Below are 27,278 nucleotides of genomic sequence, written 5' to 3' on the forward strand. Positions count from 1 at the left end.
CCTCCCTGTCCCGCATTGCTGCTGGGAGCAGCTGACGGGGACGGGGACAGCTGTCCCATCCCGCCGGGCGCCAGGCCCAGAAAGTCGGCGTGCAGGCGGCCGAGCGGAGCCCCAGCCCCTGCGCCCCACGGCTCCACCATGCGCGGCCTCCTCCTCGCCCTCTGCACCCTGGCAGGTAAGGGGTGCCCACCCTGGGGTGGTGGGGGGAGTGCTGGGGGGGAGCCCGGTCCCGCCTTCCACCGTCTTTGTCCTTGGGGGCTTGTCACCCATGGGTGCACAGCTCCATGCACTCTCCCCCTGGGGTGTCCCCATGCCCTGTTTGCTGGGTACCTTCAGCAGTGTGTGCACCCCCTCTCCATGCACAACCCCCCTCAGCCATGCCAGAAGCCCCCAGGGGCAGCACCAGCCCCCCCCATCCCCACCCTGGGGTGCCCCCATGGCGCTGCGTGCCCCCCCCAGGCGTGAGCTGCAGGAACCAGGAGGAGAAGCTGCTCCAGGACCTGATGACCAACTACAACCGGCACCTGCGCCCGGCCCTGCGCGGGGACCAAGTCATCGATGTCACCCTCAAGCTCACCCTCACCAACCTCATCTCCCTGGTGAGATCCCCCCCCCCAGCCCCAAGCACTGGGCAGGAGCATGGACCTGGGGTGCTGGGGTGATGCTGCAGGGACCCAGGTGGTCCTGGTGGGATGGGATCTGTCCCCATGCAGGGGGGCAGAGGTGGGCAGGGAGCTAAAGTCACCTTCTCTCTTCCTCGCTTGCCAGAATGAGCGGGAGGAGACCCTCACCACCAACGTCTGGATCGAGATGGTGAGACCTCAGACAGGACCCACCCCGGTTACCTTTGCACCTCGTGGTGGGCTGGCACCGTAACCCACACCCCCTTTTGTGGGTGCTCCCTGCTGTGCCCGTTTTGGGGACAACACGGGACAGGCAGCCCCGGGGAGCGCTGTGACCCCCCCCCCCCCTCTTTGCTCCCCCTGCCCAGCAATGGTCCGATTACCGCCTGCGGTGGGACCCCGAGAACTACGACAACATCCAGCTGCTGCGGGTGCCCTCCACCATGGTCTGGCTGCCCGACATCGTCCTGGAGAACAAGTGAGGCCACTCCGGGGTGCAGCTGGGTCACCTCCCCACACGCAGGGTGACAGTCGCCCCGTGGGCACCGCGTGAGGCTGAGCCCACCCTTTCCCCCCCCCCCACAGCATTGACGGGACGTTCGAGATCACGCTCTACACCAACGTGCTGGTGTCCCCAGATGGCAGCATCTACTGGCTGCCCCCCGCCATCTACCGCAGCTCCTGCGCCATCCACGTCACCTACTTCCCCTTCGACTGGCAGAACTGCACCATGGTCTTCCAGTAAGCACCCTGCGGGGGGGTGGGGGGCCCCAAGGGGACAGGTCCCCCGTTGTCCCCAAGGCAGGTGTCTCGCGATGAGCCCCAGAGTGGGTGAGTGCCACCAAGCTGTCCCCTGCCACCCCGTGACCACCAGGAGGTGAGGGGCTCCTGAGCCAAGCCAAGTGGCCAAAAAAGCAGGAGGTGGCCAGCGGGACCTGGTGGCACTTTGTCACCCCCTTCCCCGGCTGGCCTGCTGCATGCCACCTGCCCCTCCCCAGATCCCAGACCTACAGCGCCAACGAAATCAACCTGCTGCTGACGGTGGAGGAAGGCCAGACCGTGGAGTGGATCTCCATCGACCCCGAGGCCTTCACAGGTAGCCCCACACCCCCCCAAAACACGAGCAGCCCACCCTGGGGGCACCCAGCAGCCTGCTGCAATGCTGCTGGCTGCCAAATTCAGGGCGGTGGGGAGGGGGGGGAAAGGCTATTAGCAGCCCTTGCCATTACATGGGTACTTAAGTTATTAGTGGAAGCGGGAGCGGGGGAGAGATTTGTTTTTCCAACCCCCCCGGCTCGCGGCTCTCACCGCCTGGCAGTCCCTCCCGGAGAGCGCTGCTCCCAGCAGCTTGATTGATGTTGGGAACGTAGCTGTCACGGCCAAACGATGACGTTTTCCATCACATTTTAATTGCATAGTGAAGGAACAAAATGCTTTTCGGGCGGAGAGATTTATTTTTTCATTACCGGCCCGAGCTGCGATCTTGATTGGGAAAAATCTATCGCTCCCACAGACGGCGGGGGAAAACAACGCGCCTCAATAAAGCGTCATGCTCGGCTTCCCCCACGGCTCCCCGGTGGTAGGGCACTGGGGGGGACTCCCAGCCCCACACGTAACTCATCCTGGGAGCCCCTGTCCCCAGGGGACCCCTGGTACCCCATCGGTTCCCCCTCCTGTAGCGTTCAGGGGTATTTTGGAACACCTCTCGGTGCTCATCGCCATCCTCTGCCCCCTCATTGTGGCCCTAGCACCTCTCCCCACGTTGTGCCCAGCCCTCCTCTTCCTCCCACCCACGCTGGGTGCTGGCAGTGTCCCCAGCGGGACACGAGGACTCACGTGGTGACATCCCTGCGTGGCAGAGAACGGCGAGTGGGCCATCAAGCACCGCCCCGCGCGGAAAATCGTCAATTCAGGGCACTTCACCCCGGACGACACACAGTACCAGCAGGTGGTCTTCTACCTCATCATCCAGCGCAAGCCCCTCTTCTACATCATCAACATCATCGTGCCCTGCGTCCTCATCTCCTCCATGGCCGTGCTTGTCTACTTTCTGCCCGCCAAAGGTACGCTGGTGCTGTGCTGGTGGTGGGCACCGGGACGTTCATCCCCAGCTGCTCCACTTCTGATATATTTGGGGTTTGGGATGAATTTTTGGGTACCCCTGGGTTAAGCTGCCATGCAGGACTTGGTTGGTTCATTGTTGGGCAGGCCCTTTGCCAAAGCAGCACCGTGCCCACACCGCTGCCCCCTGCCAAGCCTCCCTTTTGCCCCTCCTCGGCAGCGGGCGGGCAGAAATGCACCGTCTCCATCAACGTGCTCCTGGCCCAGACCGTCTTCCTCTTCCTCATCGCCCAGAAGGTGCCTGAGACCTCCCAGGCGGTGCCGCTCATCGGGAAGTAAGTGACACAAGGGGATGGGGTCACTGTGCCAGCGGGGGTGTCCAGGTGCCAGTGCCCGTGGACAGGACCCAGGCACGGAAATCTTCCCTTTCCGCTCATATCCTGGGCAAATTGCCACAGCAGGAAGGGGAGAGGGAGCCAAGGCTCACAGGCAGGATGTTCCAACCCTCCACGTGCAGAGTGACACAGGGCTACCGCGTGCCCACGTCCCACTGCTGGTCCCCAGTTTCCACCCAAATTCCCACTACCGTAACTTGTAGCCCAGCAGCTGCATGGCAGCTGAGGCCCGGTGTCCCCTTGCCAGGTACCTGACCTTCCTCATGGTGGTGACGGTGGTGATCGTGGTGAACGCCGTCATCGTCCTCAACGTCTCGCTGAGAACACCCAACACTCACTCCATGTCCCAGAGGGTGCGCCAGGTACCTGCCTCCGGCCCCCTGCCCCTTACACGTGGGGATTAGGGGTGGGTGTCTGTGGCCTGCCCTACTCTGTAGGCATGCCTTAACCCAAGGCAGGGACCCCCAGATGTCCCCAAGGCACCACGCTGCGCCACTGCCCCCTTCTAAGCCACTACTGAGCTCTGGGGAGCAGCTGGTGCCCGGTGGCACAGGGGCGCTCCGGGGACAATATACTGGGACCCAACTGCACCCACTGGGTGCCCTGGGTGGTGTCGGGGGACCAGGACCCTGGGGTGACTCTGTGCCCAGGTGTGTCTGCACCTCCTGCCCCGCTACCTGGGCATGCACATGCCGGAGGAGGCGCCAGGGCCACCACGAGCCTCCCGGCGACGCAGCTCCCTGGGGCTGATGGTGAAAGCCGATGAGTACATGCTCTGGAAAGCCCGCACCGAGCTGCTCTTCGAGAAGCAGAAGGAGAGGGATGGGCTGATGAAAACCGTGCTGGAGAAGATCGGTGAGTGCCCCAGGCGGGCTGGCGTTTCCCCTGGGTGATGTACCAGCCTGCCAGGCGCTCACCGGTGCCTCGGGCCGTGTGCCCGCAGGCCGTGGGCTGGATAGCGGCTACGCTCAGGACTTCTGCCAGAGCCTGGAGGAGGCAGGCCCCGAGATCCGTGCTTGTGTTGATGCCTGCAACCACATCGCCAACGCCACGCGGGAGCAGAACGACTTCAACAGCGTGAGTCGGGGTCGGGGCAGCACAGGGAGGGGGGGCGGGGGTGGCGAGGACAAGCCCTCAGCACCCCCTCGATGCGCGCCAACAGGAGAACGAGGAGTGGATCCTGGTGGGGCGGGTGATCGATCGCGTCTGCTTCTTCATCATGGCCTCCCTCTTTGTGTGCGGCACCGTCGGCATCTTCCTCATGGCTCACTTCAACCAGGCGCCCGCCCTGCCCTTCCCCGGGGACCCCAAGCTGTACCTGCCCCAGTGACACCCAACAGCCCCCTGACACTGGCTCCATGGATGATGCCAGGGGCTGGATGTCCCCAAATCTACGTGCCTGGCTGTGGCTGCAGCAGCTCCTGGAGCCAAGCACAGCGCTGGAGGGGGACCGGGGTGGCAGGGCTCTGTCACCCCCATGCTGTGGGGGTGATGGGGAGCACACTGTGGCCGTGGTTGTGCTGAACGTGGAAATAAAGCTCATGGCAGTCTTGTGGGCTCCTGTGGCTTCTTTGTGCCCACCGCTGGGGTTACCCCTGTGGGACAACCCCCTCCGAGGGCTGGCATCCAGCTGGGGACAGACACAGCACCGCCTGCCACCTGTGCATGCTGGCCACAGACCTCTAAGCCACACAGCCCTGTCCCAGCGCCCCGTGAAGGTGCTGAGCAGAGTGACAAGGGGGAAACAGAGCCAAGCTGTCCGAGCAGTCGTGGTTGTGCAGAGGGGGACGCGGAGGGTGAGGGAGCCCTGTGGAAGAGCGCCTGAGGGCTGGTGGGGATCCCAGCTCTGTGCCCCCCCTTGCTGCTTACCTCGTGGCTGCCAGCTGCCTGCGTCTGCTCCTCTGTGCTCCAGCTCGTGCTGCCCGCAGCCAGCTCCGGGATGTGCCGTGCCTCCACCAGCCTGGCACCAGCTGCCTCTGTTGCTGCTGGAGATGAGCTGGATACTGCCAGCAACCGGCTGCTGGCACTGCCAGAGGTGAGGGCATGGACAGAGGGGAGAAGCGAATGCCCAGCAGCTGAGACATGACTCTCTTGGGTGCTCACAGCCTGGTCACAGCCAGGAGCCATCCGTCCAGCTGTGCCAGCCTGCCCCGTGCTCTCTGCAAGGTGGCTTTCCCTGCCCCGTCCCCAGAGGTGCACAACGCACGGAAACCAGGTGGACCCAGAGCTCCAGGCTGGCACCAAGCAGCAGAAATGACACCCACCGACCTGGGTATGGGCACAGCCCCCTGGCTGTGATCTGGGTGAGGTGACCAGGTCCTGGGGCATGAAACTCCTCCAGGCCTTGGCCATCTCGCTGGTGAGTGGCAGCCCTATACCTCTGTCCCCCCACAGCCACACACAGTGATGTCCTGTCCCCAGTCCCACGGTAGCTGAAGGGACAGAGTGCCCTGGCCTAGCATCCCCAGCCAAGCGAGCTTCCCCACCATCATCCCCTGAACCGGACAACCCCAGCCCAGCCGTCAGCTCCTGCTTGACCAGCTGTAGCCAGACAGCCAGGGTTCACAAGCCTGCCACAGCTCAGCACCCCCTGGGGAAAGCAAAGCCCTGGGGATGGGCTCCGTAGCTTGACGGGGTTCAAAGTGCTGCTGGTTTCCTCAAAGGAAGCTACACAGGGGTCTGAACAAGTTTAAGGGCAGACAAAGCCTTCGGGATGAAGAGAGCAGGGAAGGTCAAGACTCACCGCAGATTTGAGGCTCCTACTCAGGCTTGCTATCAGAAGAGGATCTGAAACCTTCTAAGTGTGACAGAGGCTACTTCCCCTCCCAGACAACCCCCTGGCTATCTTTTCACCACTCTTACTGGCAGGACACAATAGATCACAACCCAAAAGCACTGCTCAGGAACCAGTCTGGCTCCATCCCTCCCCAAGCCAGTGGAAGCACCAAATCCAGTGCTTCACATCGATCAAAGAACACCAGTTTTCTTCTGCCCTCAAGAAGCCTCATAGCATTCAAGAGGGCAAACTCCAGGTCCCAGCCAGCTCGTTCCCTGAGCAAGAGGAACTGGCGTCGAGTTCCTCCAAAGCTCAACCACAGAGGCAGTGGGAGGCACAGCCTCAGGGGAAGGGCTCTTCGGCATCTCTCTCGCAATGAGTATTTAAGGGCGAGCACAGCAGGACTGCAGCATTTTCAGATTTAATAGCAAGCCTGCGCCCATCAGCACCAGCTTAGACGCAGGGCATGAGAAGCAAGAAGTGGGCGAGTACATGAAATAGCAGAGGTGGACGCGACGCGCAGCTGGGCACAACAACAGGACTAAAACCCTAAGTGATGTCATCTGCAAGAAGCTAAATGCGCTGTGGATAAAAGGAGCCTGCAGCTAGTATTTCAGCCTTGCCTTGCTAGGCTATTTTTGCTTAGATTGCCAAAATGTAATTACAACTAAATCCCCCTAACAAATACCAGAGAGCAGCAGGGGAGAGTTGTATTTAAAAGGAATTTTAAGTAGCAGCCATAGTAGTACCTGATCACAGCAGGGAAAAACAAACTGCGCCTGGGAAAGAGCATTTGGTTGAAAGCTGGTGGCAAACAAGTGGCAGGAACAGGAATAGGACCGTGGGGTCTCGAGAAACACTAAGAGTGATGCTACAGCCAGCGAAACTGCCTTGCCCTCCTGCCCAGCCAGATGCCAGCAGGCACGAGCTGTGTGGCCATGGGGAGCAGGCAGTCATCAGTCACTGTGCTACTGCCTCGGACCGAAACCCTCAACGTGGAAAAACAAAGCCCCTCAGAAGAATACTTTAGGCTGTCTTCTCTGCCAGTCCTGGCTGCTTTCAGTCTAGACTTCAATAACAACACAAGGAATTTGCAATTGGAGTCATAAGGCTGAAGGTCTCCTGATCCCCAAGGCTGATATTTCTCCTCCAGGGGCTACTGGTTCTGTAGTCACTACCAAACTGGCCCCGGCAGCCCCTTCTCCCTGGGACTGAGGAGTGCCCAGGGCAGGAGGTGTGCCCCAGCTCTGGCCAGAGCCTCCCCCTCAGGCCCGATGCAAAGGCTCTATTCAAAATGAAAGGCAATTGTGCTATTCCCCAAGGAGAAAGGCTAAAGCTGTTAATGAGTACAATTAGTGTTGTACTCAAGCAGAATCAGAGGAAATAATTAGCTCCTATTGTTTCTGTGGCATCTGAACTGCAGCCTTGCTGTCTTTCCAAGCAACAACCTACCAGTCCAGCCTCACCCCAGAGGACAGAGGACAAGGGGTCACCATCAGTCCCTCTTCTGGTCACAGCTTCCACACAGCAGCCCAAGCCATCACCCTCTTTTGCTACAGCCACTGGGGTCCAATTTCCCAGATGGCTGGAGAGTTGCAGACCTCAGCCACCCACAGAAGCACGCACAGCCCTGCACTCAGCTTTTCCTGATGGTTCTCCACTGAGACAGTTGGAATAAAGCAATTAAACGACACCAGACACCTCTTTGTCCTAGTTTAAGGGCAGCTTGTAGCCCTCTCCCCAGCAAGGAAGGCTGGGTGCAAGCCACTGCTGAACAGGGAGTATGAAGAAGAGGCAAAGACAGAGTAACCTAATTTTTTTTTAACAGTTATATCTGTAGCTTCAGGTCATGAAGGTGGGTAGCTCAGGGGAAGTTGCCTTATGGAACCCACAGAAGCAGGCCTATGGTCTTATCACAGACTAGGGAAACACCACCCCACTACTTTTAGACCCAAAAAAAAAAAAAAAAAAGACTGAAAGAAACAAAGAGACCCAATAATTTATTGGCAGAGCTGAAAGTGGGCATTTGAAAACCATGGGGCTGACTCTCAACTGGGAAGCTCCTCCCAGCTGCAGAGAGATTTTTAATACTGGTATCCCTCAGCAAAAGGCTCCGACGTCAAGGCAGAATCCCAGGGATCCTGCATGCCGTGTACAGAAAGAGAGGAAAGTGCTGCAAGATGCGGCCCCAAGGGCACGCTGCTAATTGAAAGGTTGGCCTCCCGCCCCACTGCTAAAAAAGTTTGTGTATGACAAAATCAGCCTCTATTATCACCGCTGCTGGAGGGCTTCAGATGGATCCTTCCTCCAAGGAGGAGTGCGAGAGTGGCCCATGAGTCCCTTCAGAGGTCGGAGGGCACTGGTGGAGACCTCTCAGTGCTTTCGACACGGAGAGAGGAGCTTAGTGCCAACTCTTGTTCTCACAATGTGATTTTTGTGTTTCGAAAGCTTGAATTATCCCTGGAAAACAGAGGGAAAAGAGAGGTTAAAGATATGCATTGTTCAGATCACAGCACCCCAAGGTTCCACCCACCGTGGCTATCAGTGTTGCCATCCCAGCACGTCACCCCAAACAATGCTTGTTAAACCTCCTAACCAGAACTTTCTCACTACAGACTTCCTACTAAGCCAACCTGCTGCTCCAGAACACCTGAACACAAGATCTTGGTTCGTCCCCATTCAGCAGGAAGAAAAAAAGTGGTATCTCCTGCGGACAAAGCACGACAGGCACTGCAAACTTCCCTGACAGATTCTGGGATTTAAACAATTTGCAAGATCCCTTCCTTCCCAAATGTTTGTCCTCAGGGATTCTGCTTGGAGCAAAAATATACTGTCAGTGAAGCCTTCTCCTGCCTCAGTATCTCATAGCTAGTTCCTTTTGTCCCATTATCAACAAGTTTAGGCCTCTGGTCTCTCCTGCCTTTAAAGAATATTTAAATCCAAAGAGGACATTTTCCCAAGTTTAAACGGCAGAGCTTCTTCAGCAGCTTTTACTCACATGAGTAAAGCCATGTGGCTACTGACAAAGAAAGGATTGCTGGTCCACAACCTTCGTTTGTGTAGTCTTGCAGCACGTGGCAGCAACTGAAGATGGGGCAGGGTACAGAAACCTGTGTTAATGCTTACTGCTGGCCTGTGAGCAGCAGGAACAGGCAAACCATATTTACTCATTAATAAAAAGGTTGCGTGGTTGGTTTTTTTTATTATTATTATTAAATTTATTTCTTATCCAAAGGCAATTAAACGAGATGACAATTACTTTGAGAGGACAGGTTTGGCGCCCCTTCCCCTAACAGGACAGGACAGTAAGATGCCCAAACCAAACACCTAGGGATAACCCAGCATACATCACGACAAACTGGCAGAGCCGTGTTGAAGAGTGAAGGCAGCTCACAGCTTCAGAAGCAAGGTGCTTTGCAGGACTGTAAAACCCTGTTTCAACCCTTGAGCTAGCTTTGTGTGCTGCTAAAAGCCACGTGGTAGCTGTAACATCACAGTACAGTGCATGCTGGAACAGCTCCAGGAGGCAAGCTGGAGAGCTGGAGGAGCAGAAGGAAGTCAAAAACACTCTTTAGGAGAGTTAAACAAGTTACTCTGCTATAACATGACAGCAAAAAACCATGCTGGAGGCCATCTGTAGAAGACTGGGGTTCACCTTTGTACTTGCAAGCAAAGCAGGCTGTGCTGCCATCTGGGAACATGATTCAGGATTCATTAACTGGATTCCAGTTAATTTGCAACAGCGATTAGACCTTCCGTCCCATTCAGTACTTTCACCTGTGTCATCTACCTCAGGAGGATGGCACAGTGGTTAGTTCTTTCTTGGGCAGGTTTCTACATCGCCCCTCTTTTCACCCCTATCGTGGTGCCCCAGCCCTCTGCTCACCACTGCTCTCCCTGGTAGGTAACTCACTACAGCTGAGAGCTAAATCAACTCTGTCACTGTTTTCCTATCCCCTTGGCACACGTACTGCCTTCTGAGACTGGTGTTTCGTGAAGTGAGCTTGTTTTCTTTTCTGGAAGGTCACTTGAATGTCCTCTGAACAATAAAAACACTCCTATGTGCCTGTGTAATGTTTTGTAAACATTGATCCTCACAAAAAGCCAAATCTGTGAGGAAAGGTTATTTCACCCATGACTTCCAAGCAAGCCATGAGAGCACTGCTTGCCCAAAGCTGCGGAAGGTTTTGGGAGCAGTGGGATTCCCAGCGGGCCCTCAATGCTCGGCTGTATTGGAGCAGCTACACACCACCAGAGGGTGGGAATTAGGCTGGGGAATGCTTCTTCAAGCAGATTCCTCTACTCTGGCACTCGGCGGTGCAGCAATCCCACTTGGCTACAACTAAACACGACCCCCCTCACCAGGCCTTGTGCTAGTCCTTTTTAAGGAAAGGGCCTGCTGTCTGGGAAGCAGGCGTTAGAGGGGAAAACCAGTCTGAGCTGCAAGGCTCACAACGGCACCGAGCTCACCTTGGCTGTTTTCTCTGCACATGGTCGGTTGCCATTACCAGAAGTAGCAGGTGGTTTCATCTCATTAGCCACAGCATTATTATTTCTAAATACAGTAGCTACTGCGTGTCCTTCCTGAACAAGCTTTTATTGACAGACTAATTTATCCTGCCCCAGCCCACTGTCAGGAGCAGAGGCGTGTATGCCAAGCTCCAGGCGCCTCTCGCGGTGCCCATCACACGGATGTGCTCAGCATTCATTTACCACTCCGTACCTGACAACAGTCAGCCCTAGGCAGCAGACCCAAGCTGAAGACGTACCTCTCAGCCTCCTGGGACTAGGTCTGGGATACAACCGGCTCGCACAGAGGAAGGACACATTAGCAAAACAGCACGCAGCATTGTATCAGAAAATGCTGAGTGAATGCAGACCACTGTGAATGTTGGTGCCTTTGGTTGGAGGAAAAAAAATGTGTTTTGACCTTTAGGAAAGAGCCAGTAGTGGAATGAGCCCACCATCAGGCCCATGAGGCAAGAGGAAAACATGCCAGCCCACGGGAAGAGGGTTGGAAGCTGAGAGGTATGCCATGAAGTCACATAGGAAGAAAGATGAGGCCCTACCCTGCGTGTGACAGAGGGAGGGGGAGCGTTCGATCAGCGGCCACTGCTGTTCACCAGGCCATGAAACTCCTCCCAGGCCCTGGCAAGCCAGAGGGAAAAAAAAATGAAACAAAAAAACAGCACTTCAGATCAAAGGCTTCTTAACTTTTAACGAGAGCAGAAACATTCAATGGCGTTTGAAAGGCACTTGTCTTCAGAGAGCAAGGCAATATTCTCTGCTAGCCCTAGTGGATAGAAGCATCCTTAAAACCCAGCCAAACATCTGACAGCGCGAGGCAGCTTTTACGTTCTGCACAGCCATGAAGCGTTCCCACTGGCTGCTGGCGATACGGCCACATTAATACCCAGAGACAGGTACGACCTTCCCAGTCGCAAATGGAATATCCATTTCCTATCACTGATAAAATAGCCGATGTTACATGTTTCTGGAGGACTGTCACACTTCCTGGCTGGTTAAACCCTGCCAGTTACTGCGCTCATGCTTCACCACGTATCTGAGTACGTAGTAATCCCTCCAACAGGCTCTTCTTTTAATGCCACATGGCTTAGTTATCAGGCCATTCTTCAATCAGGCGGCAGAATCCCATCGTTATTAGAAAGTCTCACTTCCTATTGTAAACCTGCATTGTTAACGACAACCCAATAAAAACACCAGGGCTCTTTGAAACGAAAACGTTTTCAGACGAGTTAGAGGGACGGGCCTAACGCTGCATTCCCTGGTGGAGAATGCTACTGACGGACAAAGCTAGCAGACTGAAAAATTGCTGTCTGTTTTACGAAGGCAGAATACCGAAAGCCCTCTCAGGGAAAAGATGCTGAGGTTAACGTGAGCATGACTAGTATCTTCTGGGATCAGAGATATCAAAGAACCTCATCGTTCTCCAGACCCAGCAAAACAGTGCTGATGCCTACAGCACATGCCAAGCCATTTACCAACCCCAAAGTCCCGTGGAGCAGGAGGGACCTTAAAGGGAACCCAGGTCTGTCATAATCACAAGTTGTCCCGCAGACCTTGTCGCTGGTGCTTTGTTGCAGCTACCTCATACCTTGTTTTCTGCATTACCTCATCAAGTCATCAACACAACAGGAGAATACAGAAACTAATTCTCTATTAGTCAGCATCTGTGCCCAAAACAGACCCACAGGCTCCTACCTGAACCTCACACAGTCAAGCTCCCAGTCAGCATCTGCAAAAGCAACCCAGTTGTCACGTGCTCTTTCCCAGCAAAGTCACAGCCCAAATTAACAGAATATACCAGCAAGTGTGGGCCATGGGTACTCTCAAAGACTGTACACAGCACACAAGCAATCCTGCTGGGAACATAGCAAAGAACGTACAAGCAAGAAGCTTGTCACTGTGATGCCCGTCTTGGACCTATGACACTACCTTCCCATAACGCAGGACAGCAAATCCTTCTTTTGAGGGGATCAAAAACCATCTTCTGAGCACCCATGGGAGCACAAAATCTTTCTGATCTTGAATAGGACAGACAAGTAACAGTCATCCACGGAAGTCCCAAAGCTACTTGGAATCTCTGAGCTGATCCTCAGACACCAACCCTTGAGGCCAAAGAAATGTGAGGGAGAAAGCTGATAGCACAGGGTGCTGTAGATGCTGCAAGAGAGCACACCAGGGACAGCTGTGGGGCACCAGTACAGCAGCCCTCTCTCAACAATCTGCTGGGAAATAGCAGGGCACAATCAAGGGTGAGTAAGTCTGCAGAAAGAGGACTCGCTGAGGCATCTCACAGATGATCGCTGAGGTCAGATCTGCAATGCAGCTTGAACGCTGCTTGGAGGACAGAGACAAAGCCACAGGTGGTTCATTCTAAGCAACACGGCAGCAGAGGCACCTAAATGGGAGCCTTCCCCCCAGGTCTTCCTAGATACAGCCCACCCACAGCACCCTACAAGCTCAAGGAAAACTGCCTGTGTCACCCAGTCAGTCCACGGTACCAGACACTGGGGGTACAACTGCCTCCCTCCAGCAGAAAGTTAGGGAAAGACAAACTTTTGACCTGAATTCCTCCTCGCTGCCGAATGCAGGTTGGAAAGCTAGCTACATCTCCAGCCTCGTCTCTACCTTCATGTCTTCCCTTCAGCCTCCCGTGCCTTACATTTCTACCACATTGCCATCACCCATCATCACATCTTCTCTTTCTTCTCTCACAGTTCTACCCAAATTCATAACTTCTTTTCTCTACAAAAGGGACACAAGGTTATTTGTCAACATAACTGATGATGTACTACCCCTTTCAAACCAAGGAGTCCCCTGTTCCAACATCACATAACATCACGCACATAGTCCTTCAGCTGCCAAGTCCTTCTCGCAGACAGAGAAAAAGATCTCCTAGCCAAGAATTTTTAAGTTTGGACCCTCATACATATTATAGCACTAATTATTCCAACTATCTGCTGACTTGACTGAAAAAATCCACTAAGATGTGTCTGCCCTAATGTACCTAAACTATGCTAGCGGAGCAAACTGCTCTCCATTTCGTACCGAACAAGGCTGCCAGTTAATTTCATCTGGCAGAATCTTTATGGCCTGTGATGTGCCAAAGGCACGGTGCCAGAGAGTCTAAGAGGTTATTTTTATGTATAGACATTTTTAGTACCTCGGTGCTATACTGTCTGTGCAGCGATCAGATACTCAGTGAATTGATCCCCAACACTTAGGTTATTCCCATTGAACAGATGGGAAATGGAAACATTAGCAGGCTAAATAAAGCCAGCCAGAGCTGGTCCTCCACACTCATTCCTGACCCACAACCGGTGAAACGTCCCACTTTCTCCCCCATTACCCGGGGTCAGGATGCAAGCAGGGCTCCCTTTATCCTCAGCAAGTTGGAGGGAAAAAAAAAAACGCAAAAAGGAGCCACCATCAGAGCAAAAAGAGGAAGAGCAGCCAGAGCAGCTTCAAGGGAGTTTCCAAATCACGATTGTGCAAGAAGCGCCGGCAGTTCTCTCCACACCACCCTCAAAGTCCTAGCAGTTCCCCTCGGTATTTTTCTGTACGGCCCTGCCTCCCTTCCATCTGCTTCCGCAGCTAAAAACAGAGGTGGAGAGCTTATAGCACACGCTACCTTCACGACACTCACCAGAGACCGTCCCTCTCCCAGTGCTCTTCAGAGTGCTTAAAGGTTTGTCCAAAGCCACCAGGAACTTTATGAAAAGCCTACAGACCAGCAGCTTTAAAAAAAATCTCAGATATTCTTGTAGCCTGAAATAATCCTTTCCTATATCTGGCAGTATCTGTAGCACAGGCCAAGAGGGAAGCCATCACGGCTTTGAAATGAACACATCTGAACTGACCTCCTTGAAAAGGACTGTGAAATAGATTATAGTGGCTTCTTTGGTAAGAGACGGGCCACCAAGATATGGGAACCTCTTACAAAGTCAGAGACCTTTCTAAATAAAATATACAAAGGGGACAAAGAACAAGTCAGCAAACCCATCATTTCAAAGCCCAAGTCTAAGGAAGTGCTCTTAGACTTACAGCACCTGGAAGTGTTACTGGAATTGGAGAAAGGAGCAATAAACAAATTAAGCCAGTGTTGCCGGGCCTCAGATCTGGAACCTCACCACCCTCCTCTAGCTTTTATTCCTGTTCTCAGACTGGGTGGAACGAGGGTGAAGCAACACAGCTCTCTACAGCTGGCAAGACCCAGGGCAACCTGCCCTCCCACTGACAGGCATCAGTGTTACGGGCCCCACGTGCAAACCATGTAACTTTAAACAAGGTTAACCCTGCACACACCATCTAAAAAGCCAAAGCCAAAGATGGTACAAGCAGGACAGCAGCACTGAAGAGTATCAACTCCTAACGTCCTTGGAAATCAGCAAGCAAACGAAAACCAGCGCTACAAAAACATAACAGAGTTAACATAATAATCAGAGCACTGGCTGAACTCCGGTGCAACACAGGAGACTTCTCCCCAGCACGCCACCTCCAGCTCACTGTCTCAGGAACACTGACCTTGCCAAACACTCACCACTTCCACGAGGATTTCTCTTGTCATATTTCCCTCGGATTCAAGACCTCATTCCCTGCCTCCACTTTTTATTTTTGGCACGAGAACACTGCCCCTGCACTCTTCTTGCAGTGCATACCCTTTCTCCCTCCTTAGGATATCTCCTTGTTTCCTAGCCAAAATATAGTCCAAGGCTGTTTCCTCCAACTGCCTGCAGTGAAGCAAACCCAGTGCCAGCCCTATTAAGATCAACTATTCTTCTCATTTACTCGAGCCGTCCCATTAGTTATCAGTGGTGACTTTGAAAGGAAGGGAGAGTTTTATACGCTGCTCAGCTCTCACTGCAGCAGGCACTTACAAATAACTGAAGCTTTGTTTTCAGAAAAAGCAGCCTTGCTTTAGAGCTGACAGGACGATCCATAAAGTCACACAGCGACCAAAATGCTTCCGACCCAGCCAGCTCAGTGGAAGCTAGCAGCATGGCCACACAGTGAAGGTCTGGTCTCCTCTGTCACACGAAGCAGCGCTGCTGAACTTGTCTGGGACTCCTGGACGGTAATGCAGGTGGGAGCTCTCAGCACAGGAGATGGCCACTGACCACACAGCAGCACAGAAAAAAAAAAAAGGCTGATAACCCCAGGCAGAGCAAAGGTGTATGCAAGACAGCCAAGCCCTTTACGCTACACCCCTGAAAAAAACTGAAATCAAACCTTACAGCGATCATTTCCCCACCACCACACTCCCAACTGCAGTTCACTCACTACAAACACCTGAATATTTTCCGTGGCTTCACTGAGACATGAGTAGGCTGCGGTCAGCAACACTGCGTCCAAAAAAAAAAAAAAAAGACAAACCAACAACAGTACCCCTCGTATGACAGCAAAACAGACTTTTTCTTCTTTTTTTCCTTAATTTCGAACCATAGAGAGTACTGCTGTCTGTAACCTGCTGGACACTGTCACCGCCAAGGTTAACAACGCTGATGAGCAGAAACTATTAAGTGGCTCACTTCAGGTGAGTGCACCTCTTCACCCACCTCTGAGAGAACAAAGAAGTGCTTTCTCCCCAGCTACTGAAACAAGGTAGCCCAAAAAATGTCACACAGGTTCTTTTCAGGCGCTCAGCACTGTAACGCCTAAGGTACTATAAATCCCCTGGAATTAAGCAGAGTCCAACAGATTGCTCTAGCTCCTCTAGCAAGATTGGAAATTAATACAGACTAGGCTGACCCTTCCACTTGCTGGGATTTAGGCAGCTTGTCAATATTGCAAGCAAGAGAAAGGACGAACATGGGAAAATTGCAATGAAAGATCTGCTTATCTAGCTAAATGCACAAGCCCCACCGCTGAGAGCTGAAGGGACGGAATGCAGAATAGGTCCTTGGAATAGCTGTGAAGCAACAGATACTTTTCAAAAGCAGCTTGGCAGCACCACCGCCTTCTGAAACAAAGGGGGCTGCAGCCTCACTGACAACTCATGAAAAATGGTGTCTAAAAATGAGTTAATATGAACTGCAACATCACAAAAGGAATATATAAAACCTGAAACACAGTGCTCAGGTTCCACAGCGAGGGGCATGCTACCAATTTCTACAGAAGCATTCATTTACAGTGTGTCAAAAGCTAATCCAGGTCAATTCACTACCTAGAAGTCAAGGTTTTGAGAAACGCCTGTTCTTTTCTTGCTAAGCATGCTCCCTTCCCTGAAGCACAATCAATGCCAATCAAACCCTGCACATGAGCAGAGCTCTAGTGGAGAGATGCAGCCCATACAAATGAAAAATGCCACAAGCCCCCCTAGAAAGGCAGCCCTGACAAAGCCTACAGCACAGCTCTTCCATTAGAGCCTTTCATAAAACACAGCCAGAGTGTGAATATAGAGTGCTGGCTAGAAAGCCCTCCTGAGTCATAAATCACATGGTACATGCACAGCATAAGTGGAGTTTATTCATGACGGACAGTATTTCAACAGGGCTTGATAGATGGGCAAGGAAAAGGAGCCAGACTTTACGGAGGATAGAACTAGTTACACAAGAGATTCTTCATTAGTGAGAAAACCTTAATGATGTGAGGCACAGCCAAGCAGAGGCAGACTGAAAGCTGGGGCTCTCCTGCTCTTCTCTGGCAACAAAGCAGGCACCATCACCGCCCCGCTGCCACTGCAGCCGGCTGCCTGCAGCTCCTCCCTCCGTGCTAGAGCTGGTACCAGGCGAGAAAAGCACAAGAAGTCGGTCCATGCACCACTACACAAACCCCACTGACAAGCAGCTCTGCTCTGAATTACACCAGTGCCATTAGGAGATGTGGGACAGCACTGAAATCAGACTGCTGCAGCTCAAGCGAGGCCGTGGAAAGAAGGGCTCTCGTGATACCCGACACGATGGAAGGTTAATTGCTCAGACCTGCTTCGCTAGGACACCATCAAACCAAACTTCTCCCTATCACTCCTGCCCACAGAAGAGTAAGTGGGAGACAAGTCAGCCTGCTATTTAACAACTGTTCCCGACTGTAATCTGAACTACTAAGCCTGGCTCCTCCGACACCTGTTGCTCTTGGACAAGCTTCTCTTGCACCATACATCAGAAGAGTAAAATGAAACTTTGATGCTATGCAGCAAGAGAGGGCAGCAAACACGGTCTGTTACGCTATTGTAGGGAAATAAGACCACGAGGCTGGATGCACCACTCAAGGACTGGCACCTCCCAGAGCAAACCCAGTTACCAACATGGTGATAGCAGCGTTCTGTGGCTTCATAGGACGTGCTGGTGGGGAGAGCTTATTAAGGAAAGGCCACATCACTTCCACTCTAAATTTGCCACGTGAAGAAACATCACAGCTAGAACACAGCTTTCCTTACAGAGTCAGGGAGAACAGAAACATCTCCCCTCTTACACCACAAAGCCACATTACCACAGGCTGCAGCCTGCTGCTGCCGAACAGAAGTAAAATATCCTGGAATGTGTCCACATGAGCACTTTGCTATCTCCTAACACAGACAGCTGATAGTGCCCTCTCGTGGCAGTAAGTGCATGAGAAATGTTACCGGCAAAATCACGAGTAGATTTCAGCAGAAGTGGGAACTTTCAGAAACCAAAAAGCTGCCTGGAAAAGACTCCGTTAATAATAATAATTTCCCCTTCCCTTCTCTTTCCCACACACACAGGCAGGAGGCCCGTGTGGAGCACCAGACGCCTAAAGGCAGTTTAAACAGACCTGCGTGTTCTTGCTAGTGACCCGCACTCAAAACTGGATGCAACCAGAAGCTAGCTTTCTGCTAAAACCAGGACTGAGCTCACCAGACTCTTCAGTACGCTGTCAAGGAAGGTGTTTATGTGGTAAGGACAAGCTAACATAATGAAAATAGGTCATGAAAGGTACTTGGACCTTGATTAAGGGTTGGATTAGAAAGCTCGCTGCTCTATCAATGTCTTACTAATTTGTTTCACTTCTTGTTCTGAGTGCACCAAGTGTTAATTTAATCAATATGACCTAATTGGTGTATTGGTTCGTAATATACTTAGGAAAAAAATTACATTATTCACCTATAACTAATACCTATATATACAATTCTTTGTCACGTTGTGGGAATAAAAGTCACCCTGAATGGCCTGGTATGGTAAGCTGTAATAGGTTTATTTAAAAATACAGCTGTCCTCTCTGTGTACCATGATCTTCTAGTCTTGTTAAAGAGCCTCTGTCACCAGGGCCTGGAAGACTTAATATACGACATTTATTATGATTAGAAATCATTTGTACAGCACTGTAAATTCACACAGCACTTTCCCAAGAACATTTATAAGTCTAATGGCACCATAAATCCCTTTAGCTTCCGCACTTTATTCCCCTGAATCTCTATTTATTCAAATGATCTCGTCCCCGCCACTGCATGCGTCTTTGAATGCATCAAGCCACAGCCCCACACTGGGCTGCCCATCTCCCAAGTGACAGGCTGGGTGGATCGCTAACAAAACCCAGCACTACACACTTAAAAAGAATAAGGTCTTACTATTAGAACCAGATGTCCCTGAAAACAACACAATAACGATACAGGTATTTGGTTCTCAAAGCGCACTGGCAACAATTGCTGCTGTTTGTCTTGCTGTTTGCAGCGAACACAACGCACGCGAGCACTCCCCTCGATTCTTGCGCCCTGCATTAAACTGCTCAAGCACGCATGCAACCGGCAGCGGGCCCTCCCCCTGCCACCGCACATACTTGATGCTATCGGTGTGTGTTTTATATTCCATGATGGTGTTGGGAGGTAGGTTGAGCACTCTTCGTAACGTGTCACGTATCCGGGCTGTCGTGGCCTGGTCGCTGGCTGTCTTGTTCCATATCGAGATAATATCCTCCTACAGAACAGGACGTAAGGGGTAAGCAGATGGTGCTTTTTGTAGCCCTGCCAAATGGAAGCATAGGCCAGTGCTCAGAGCAGCTTACCTGGAATCGGACAGAGACGACTGCCCCACAGATTTCTTCCCCCACCATAAACTGTTCTCCCAACATCGCCAGAATGAGGTTCTCCCAACACCGCGATGCTAAGCCCTTTCGCAGACGGATAATCCATTTACCACCATTTTTGTTGGCATCATCCTAGGAAGACGGGCAAGAAATCGATTTGTTTCCCTCCAGCAATTTTTCTGCTTCCCACAAGACAGCAGAGCCACTGACAGGAGCACATATTGATTGGGTGGGGGCACCAGGGACTGCTATTTGGAGGTAGTTTCAAGCAAAGGCATTTCACTTCTCCCCCATACCAGCAGAGAAAGAGAGATGCCACTTACTTTGAATAAAAAGCATTTGAAACAATGACACTCAGCATTTCAGAGGAAGCTCTATACACTGAAGACTTGAGCTCTAGTGTTTTGATCCCACTAGCAAAGGCTACACCAGCCTATCGATCTGCATGCAGAACCAGAAGCAAGAACCCTGAAACTATTCCTAAACCCTAGCCTAATTCCTACTTTGCCTAACCCGCTGTATATGTAGTTCTGCTTGTAAAAGATTGAAAAATCCTTCATCACAGAACACAGAAGGCAGGAAAACAGCTTGAAAAGTGAAAAGTGAAAGCAACTGAAAAGTTGAAAAGCATTTTCCTTCAGCTTTTCCAGGAATGGGCTCACAATTTGTGTTAACACAAAGACCAGTCCTTTCTCTAGGAGCCACTGACATTATCACACATAGAGCTGAATGTTTGATCCAGCCTGTGTTGACCCGAGGAAATACCCAAAAATCAGAGGAGAGAAGAAAGGAAATACTTATGCTAAGCACCCAGTCTGTCACCTCAATACTGCGATTCCATATGTTGAACTGAAACCTGCTACAGACTCCCCTGCTTCAGAGAACACACGCCTACATCCGACAGCAGTTCATTCTCTGTGCAGAGTGCTCACTGTGGCATTCCCTTGTATGACACTGTAGCTGGGAAATCTTACAAGGTGAGAGGGGAACAAATTCCATCCAAAGCCAAAGAGAGAAGAAGGAACTAGTCTAAGAGGTGGCAGTTAGGAAGGGAAAGAGAAGAGAGGTCTAGGACAGAAACAGAGAGGAACGGAGAACTCAGGGGGAGCTGTAAAACACAGGACATCCTTGGCCAAATCACTTGCAATTCCCTCTGGGTCACACCTAGTAGATGCTAGGCAATGCAGCCCAATCCATCTTCATGTAACAAAGCTCGCTTTATTTTAGCCTTAAAGCTACTTTAGGGCTTCAAAAAACTAAACATTGTGTGCTCTCAGAGACAGCAAGTGCTAATGAAGCAGTCCTGAGCAAACTTGGAAACGGCAGCGTAACAGCCACATTCACCAGCCCCCCAGTTTTCATGTATGTGCTGAAGCCCCTGCTGAAAGGGGGAGGTGTCAGCTCCAGACAAACCTCACAGCATGACAGCAGCCACATGCAAGGTGAAAAATCCCAATCAGCACAAATCCTAGGAATGTGGCATACTCCTATGAAATGCAAAATGCTTTTTGACTAAGCATCCTTGTTTTCCATGCTGTAAACATTCCACTTTAAGAATTAAGTTGTCTACACCTCAGCCTTTATAAGCAAAGAGTTGAGTTTAGCTCCTCAAATGTTCCACACTGCCTAATGGGGATCAGAAAATAAAGTGGTATTGCTCAAAATACTTCAAATGTGGTTTAAGCAGGTTCAAGGCTAGAAAGAGAACAGTGATTGGGAGGCAGATGCTGTATTGTGTGTTTTATGGTTATCATTAGTTTTCTTTCAGGTTAAACAAGCTTCGGTTCAGTCAAGCATTTGATTTCCCTTTACCAGAATAATAATGATCTGCAGCCCAGAAAATCACAAGGGAACATTATGCTTACTGCTTCTGACTTTACCCAGAAAAGGCACAGATGGATCCTGAAAAAGATCAGAGCTACATGCACATGTATGTGCTTACGGAAATTGCAGCATGTAAGGATTAATTTGAAAAAGAAAGGAACATAAACAAAGCCCTGCAAAGCAAGCAGCGAAGAGAAGGGCAGCAGCAAGGGTCCTCTTCTACAAATACAAGGAGGCATCGTGGCCAGAAGTAAAGTAACAAAGAACCTCTCCACCCCCTACTTAAAATGGCTACAGGGAAATGCTTTATAGAAATTCTGTTAACTTGTGGTCTCTCTGGCTGACACATTACGAGAGCAGCTAGCTCCCTAGGAGCCCAACGAGGGTTAAGCGTTTTATATAAATTGTATTTGCGGTAACTGGCTATAAAGCACCTTGCTTAAAATAATTGCCAACTAGGGTCACATAAATTTCTCAGGACCAAGCAGCATAATTAGGTACTGCAAAGCAACACACAAAATTCTCATACTGCGAATGGTATTGGTCAGTGCTGGAAGCCGGCTAGGAACTGGAAAAATGATTTGCTGGGCAAAAATGTATTTTTACGTCTTTTTTAACAGATTTGGACAGGAATGAACACAAGCGAACCGACTACCTCGGAAAGAAAAAAAGCAAATGAAGGGCTAAGTCTTCTTCCCACCTCCAGCTCTGTACAGCTGTAGGCTTTTAACCATGTGCCTCTTTCTTCCTTGTCTGAAAAAGGAGGTTTGGTTTCCATCTTTGTTGAACCCTACTTACAGGGGTTGAGCCCTTTTAGAGAAAAGCCCCACAGTGCTGTCGTTGGATAAAGCTATAACAAAGAGCAAATGTCAACATGTAGGAGGCACAGAGGTTTGCTGGTGTCCCCTTCGCTGGGCTCCAGGCAACGCTGTCCAGAGGTGCTCCAGCCCCACAGCTAGCAACGCTCTGCATCTGCTCCCTCCTCTGCCAGAGGATCACAGGACTACCGGGTTACAAGGGACAGGCTTCTGAGAACAAGCGTACAGGAAACCCAGCCAAAAGGGCTGCACCCAAGAGAAGCCTGGAGACTTCACTTTAGTGACAAGAGTCCATTGTAGAAGCACTCTGGAAAAATACCAGGGCAGAAATGAGAGTTCCAACTCACCTCCCACATGGGTTTGATCCCCTCTTTGAAAAGGTGGAAGTCACTGTGGCCTGTCAGGTCCCCAGGACGTACCATGTGACTGTAAAACCGCCAGAACTGCTCCACCTGCAATGACACAGACCACACAATGAGGCTGCCCAAACAGATCAGAGCCAAGACTCCTACAGAAACAGGCTTCCCCTTCTATACCAGATAGCCAGAGCCACCTTCCCTCTTCTACCTTCTTGGCACAAGGGTGGTGGTTAGGATACCCACAAGGCAGCAGTAGGATCAGAGCCTGGTTGCCTGTTTCTGACTGGCTCTATCAGCAGATGACCACTGGAAATATTCAACAAGTACCTGCAAAAAATACTCGGTGTTTGTCCGAAGAAATCTAGGCTAAGATAACATCTGCTCTAGACAACAGTTGCCAGACATCTCTTGTAAATCCTAACGCCCAAACTTTTATTTAGTGGATGTGTGTCAAGAGCATCAAATAAAGCCAAGCCTCCCTATACAAGACCACATCATCCCTGCATCAACCACTGCTCGCTGCACAAGCCTCCAAAGGAGACATATTTTGTATTGATTTTACTGTGTCCAGGTTTTAAGACAACAGAGGCATTCTGGTGCTGTCTTAAAACCTTAAGGCACCACTCAGAGCTTTTATTTAAATTTTTATTTCCCTTTACAACCTGCTATGGTAGACTTTGACCACTTGAAAAATACCAGTTTCCATCATGGCAGCCCCTGCGTCTACTTCAGACAGTCTGGTGTGAATTTTTAATTTGTAAAAATAAAATATTTATCCTTTGAGATTCTCTGAAAGGATCTTAGAGAGGCTGGATCTTTAAAACAAAACAAGGCACTAGAAGAGGTTATACTAATGTCCACATTTGAAGAGAACTCTACTCAGTAAGACAATAGCTATTAAGCAGATCAGCAGCGAAGCAGGAGAGGTTAGACACCATCCCAAGTACTTTATCAGAGACCTTGATGACTTGGTCAGCGCTTGGAATTCTGCTCCAACCTCCGATCTCAGCCACACAAGCAGGGATTTGCTTTTATAGCCAATATAATTATGAAACAAAACTAAGGTGGGGTCAGAAGCAATTTATTTTTGTTAGATACATCCAAACGCAGTGTGGAAACCAAATTCTTACACTAAGTGCATATGCCCTCTAGTGGTTAGCACTTAAAAGCTTTTAGAGCTTTCTACTAAAAAGCAAAGAATAAACCCAAACCTAGATTTTGGCTCAGACAACTCTTCCTGCAGCTTGTTCTCTGTCTTTAACAGAATTTGGAAACAAACACATTAGCAGATCTTCTGGCCAACACCCTTCCATCCTAGCTGAACTCAATTCTAAGAGTAGACAACGGAACATGTGAAGTTCTTCCTCTAAGGAGCTATTAAGTCCACACCGATTTAATAGACTGAAAAAATATTGCCAGATCACCACACAGTAGCCAAAAGTACTTGATCACACAGGGGAATAGGAACAGTAGCTCCCCATGACCCAACATGCTCAGAGCTATTCCTCCCACCCTTACCCTGCGTGGCTGCAGTAACACAACCAAGCTGCCTAGACAGGCATATTTTTGCAGCCTCCGGAAGAGATGAAAGGGTATTTTTGTATTCTTTAATTTTACGAATTCCCACATGGCAGCAGATAGTTTTACTGGTGGGAAGAACTCACATTTGCATGGGCCTTTGAAAAATCTGGGGAAACGACTAGATTAAAAACAAACAAACAAAGCAACCACCAGCCAGCAAACTTCCCGGCCGTGAGAATGGTTTTGTTTGTGGTGTCTGTAACACCGAGGACCTATTTTACTTGTGTACCCTGGCATCTTAATGATGGTTTTACACTGCCAGTACCGTGAAACAACCCAACACTGCCCGCCCTTCCAGCACTTCCTTCATTCTAGGAATAAACAACCGTAAACAGTGAAAGGGAAAAGGGAGAGGAGCTTGGTTTTTAACTACTTCACTGCAACACCAAACTGCACCTCACTCATCACTTCCAGAAGGGCAACAGATACCAGGCCAACAGCTGCTTGCATATACAGCACACCCGATGCCTGTTCATCATTCTTTGTGATGGAAACACTTGGCACAGCATCGGGGAGGACCGTACAGCCTGCCTCACGGCTACCTAGCATCCAGAAGAGCTGTTGCTTTCTTCTCTTGCTTACCTGTCAAGTTCTGCTGCGGCTAGCAGACTGAAGCTACGTGTGACTTCTTTTTATTTCTATTATTAATATTCCAGCTGTCTAGCACAGGGCAGAGAACTGCTTAGGACTTGTCCCATGCTGTACGTGGTTCAAGAACTCACCTGTAAGTCACGGCACATCACACTCAGCTCTGTTCCTGACAGCAGAAGCACAGCGTCCACATGCACACACTCAGCAAGCCAGCGACGATGGCCACATCACGCTCACGAGACACAAGCACAACGGGGATATACTCACTGAGGCAAAGGTGCCAATCTGTTTGATGTTCTGTTCGTAACTCTGCGAGCTGGTAGGCCTCCCAGGTGTTCGTCTGGAGTACCAGAACGTGTAATTATACTGCAAGGGGTGCTCAGCTGGCCCTGGGACAACTGCCTGCAGAACAGAAAACCTTGCTTATCCCTTATAAACTCCTCAAGAGCAGGAATGGAAATAATTATATTCGCAGCATCAGAAGTCCACATGTTCCTGTCCTCACGGATTATGAAACAAACATCTGATCCTTATTTTCACAGGAAAAAAAAAAATACCATCTCTGTTAGTTGTCTGACATGGACCATTAGGCTAACAGCAGCTGACTATTCCAAAGAATATTAGAAATTTGCAGTGCAGGGGTGGCTAAGGAAATAATAACGTGCTCAGGGAAGTGTCACAAAAAAGCAACCCTCGTGAGAGCTAAAAGGAAAATTTAGTGATGCTGTTTCTAATAGTTAACTGTGATTGTCGCCAAAAAAAAAAAGACCAACTAAAAATGGCAATACAAGAATTTAACTTTTCTAAATTAAGAAGTCATTCATCTCTGGGAAGATTAAAACTCATTTATGCTAAGCCATGATTCAAAAGCAATTACAACTCTTTGGTGACAACAACTCCCTTAAGCAACCAACACCCCGCCACTCCGGGAGGATTAGTCTGTCTCAGAACTTGTTATGTCAGCTTCGGCAGAACCCATCACTAGCAGTCAGCCGAGAGGTTTTTTCAATTTCCAAAACATCCATTTCCAGTTAAAAAAATCTTCTAATACACATAAAAGAGGCTAACAAGAACTCACTAGCTAAGAGTCGAAACTGACAGGGAAAAAAAGCCTCAAAGCCCTCATCTTGTGTCACTAGAAATTGCTGCAGGAGCAACTAGGGCTTAAGTCTCTATTCTCTTCTGGACTACAGTAAGTTTATAATGATTGTATTACTTCAGACACGACAATATTAAGTACAAGATTAAAAAAACAACATGTATATCCACCTTCTTAACAAAGCTACACAACACTCACAGAGATCACACCTTGGATTATTTCATCAGTGGCACAAACTCAGCTTGGTAAACCAACTGCAAGCCACCACTCCTCTGTCAATCTGTCCTTCCCACATCCTCTTCCAAAATTTCTTTTTTGGGGGGAAAACAAAGCTTTACTCTCGTTTCTATTCAAAAGCTTGGCTGTGCCTAGCTGCAACTGTGAATGGAGCATTCTCCCCTCAGATTACATACCTTCGAAAGCTGCATCAAATTATCCAAATGCTAACGCAGCCCCTCAGCTGTCATTAGCACAGTAACAGCATGTGAACTGGCCACAGATCTTTAAGACACTTTCTTTACCCCAGAACTGAGGGCTCTCCAGCACTCCCACCTCACGCCCTACTGAGGGAAAGCAGGTGCCAGCACCTTACCTTCCTCTTGGTAGTACTCTGTGGTTTCTCTCGGTCGTTCTTTTCCTTCTCACTGTCTTTCTGTGTGTTATTCTCCTCGTTCTGGTCATGGTCTCCACTATCATCATCTTTCAATCTGGCAAGGAGGAGGAACACAGAAATCAGGCGCCACACCTCGCAGTCCAGAATTTCTACGCCAAACCCAGCGGCCCGTGCTCCCGAGCTCCCACACGGTCCGAGGTTACAAACCTCCACCTGACAGCCCACGCGGCGAGCACCACACGCGGCATTCCGCACGCCCAGCGCCTGTGGCAGCCACCCCAGGCACACGCGAGGGCCAGAAGGCAGCTCCCTGCCCCCCAGCACCTCACGGGCGCGACCCCTTCCCCGCTGAGGGCCGCAGAAGCCGAGCGAGAAGCGGGGAGGGCCGCCCCGCCACAACCGGGGGCTGCAGCGGCCGGGCCCGGGCCCGCTCCCCGGGGCCAGGCGGGAGCCCCCGAGCCGGGCCGGGGCTTTGCGGGCCCGGTGACTCGTGGCCAGGCCCGGAGCGGTCCCAGAGCGGCCCCGGGCGGCGGAGGGGGGCCGCGGGCAGGGTCCGGTGCCGTCAGGCCCGGGGCAGGCCGCGCCGCCGACTCACGCGTCGAATTTGTTGTTCATCGTCGCTCGCTGCCGCCACCTCCGTCCGCTCCGCCACTTCCGCCCCGCCGGGTCCGCCGCCCAAAGCCTTCCGCCGCTTCCGGCCGCGAGCCCCTCTTCGCCGCCGCCGCCGCCGCTTCGCTGCCCCCCCCCCTCCCCTCTTCGCCCCGGCACCGTGAGCGCGGCGAGCGTCGGAAGCGGAAAAGCGACGCACCCGGACGCCATCTTGTGTGTGGCGGAGGGTGGCGGGGCGGCCGCCATGTTGGGTGTGGCGCTAGGGCCAGCACTGTGGGGCGAGGAGGGGGCTCTGCTGCGAGTGTCCAGGAAGGAATTTTATGTGTAGGCTTTATTTTAACTCAAAATGCCCCAACCACGTTACACTGCAGGATTGGGACAACTGACTCAATGGCATTTTGCCTAGTACTGTGGCACAAGCAGGGA

The 27,278-nt window shown here is 51.1% G+C and overlaps 2 protein-coding genes across 5 annotated transcripts; one reads left to right on the forward strand and one right to left on the reverse strand.

The window, feature by feature from the left end:
- Positions 1–138: 138 nt before the first annotated feature.
- On the forward strand, positions 139–4,409 carry CHRNG (cholinergic receptor nicotinic gamma subunit). The gene is made up of 12 exons (XM_035544964.1): positions 139–175; positions 460–599; positions 769–813; positions 992–1,101; positions 1,209–1,364; positions 1,622–1,719; positions 2,483–2,686; positions 2,905–3,019; positions 3,327–3,441; positions 3,730–3,934; positions 4,023–4,156; positions 4,242–4,409. The coding sequence occupies exons 1-12, from the start codon at positions 139–141 to the stop codon at positions 4,407–4,409; spliced, it is 1,527 nt and encodes a 508-aa protein (XP_035400857.1).
- A 3,425-nt stretch (positions 4,410–7,834) lies between these two features.
- EIF4E2 (eukaryotic translation initiation factor 4E family member 2) lies at positions 7,835–26,994 on the reverse strand. Of its 4 annotated transcripts, none has more exons than XM_035544866.2 (8): positions 26,839–26,994; positions 26,223–26,337; positions 24,799–24,933; positions 22,348–22,452; positions 19,338–19,490; positions 19,113–19,249; positions 10,925–11,003; positions 7,835–8,315 (listed from the first exon to the last, which is right to left on the reverse strand). In XM_035544866.2, exons 1-7 carry the CDS (start codon positions 26,856–26,858, stop codon positions 10,958–10,960), a joined length of 711 nt encoding a protein of 236 aa, XP_035400759.1. In that variant the 5' UTR covers positions 26,859–26,994; the 3' UTR covers positions 7,835–8,315; positions 10,925–10,957. The 4 variants fall into 4 exon arrangements, with proteins under 4 accessions (XP_035400759.1, XP_035400756.1, XP_035400760.1 ...); XM_035544863.2 differs by lacking the exon at positions 26,839–26,994 and adding an exon at positions 26,451–26,647; XM_035544867.2 differs by lacking the exon at positions 10,925–11,003.
- Between the last annotated feature and the right edge of the window lie 284 nt (positions 26,995–27,278).

The sequence above is a fragment of the Cygnus atratus genome, chromosome 9, assembly GCF_013377495.2.
Source record: "Cygnus atratus isolate AKBS03 ecotype Queensland, Australia chromosome 9, CAtr_DNAZoo_HiC_assembly, whole genome shotgun sequence".
NCBI lineage: Eukaryota > Metazoa > Chordata > Aves > Anseriformes > Anatidae > Cygnus > Cygnus atratus.

Bases quoted from the DNA above. Each gene is read 5' to 3' on its own strand.
- EIF4E2 (XM_035544863.2), bottom strand. From the start codon at position 26,491: ATGCCGCGTGTGGTGCTCGCCGCGTGGGCTGTCAGGTGGAG. The intron at 24,934-26,222 runs GTAAGGTGCTGG...TCTGTTCTGCAG, and splicing joins AGAGTACTACCAAGAGGAAG to GCAGTTGTCCCAGGGCCAGC. The intron at 22,453-24,798 runs GTGAGTATATCC...GTGTCATTGCAG, and splicing joins AGATTGGCACCTTTGCCTCA to GTGGAGCAGTTCTGGCGGTT.
- CHRNG (XM_035544964.1), top strand. From the start codon at position 139: ATGCGCGGCCTCCTCCTCGCCCTCTGCACCCTGGCAG. The intron at 1,365-1,621 runs GTAAGCACCCTG...GCCCCTCCCCAG, and splicing joins AACTGCACCATGGTCTTCCA to ATCCCAGACCTACAGCGCCA. The intron at 1,720-2,482 runs GTAGCCCCACAC...CCTGCGTGGCAG, and splicing joins CGACCCCGAGGCCTTCACAG to AGAACGGCGAGTGGGCCATC.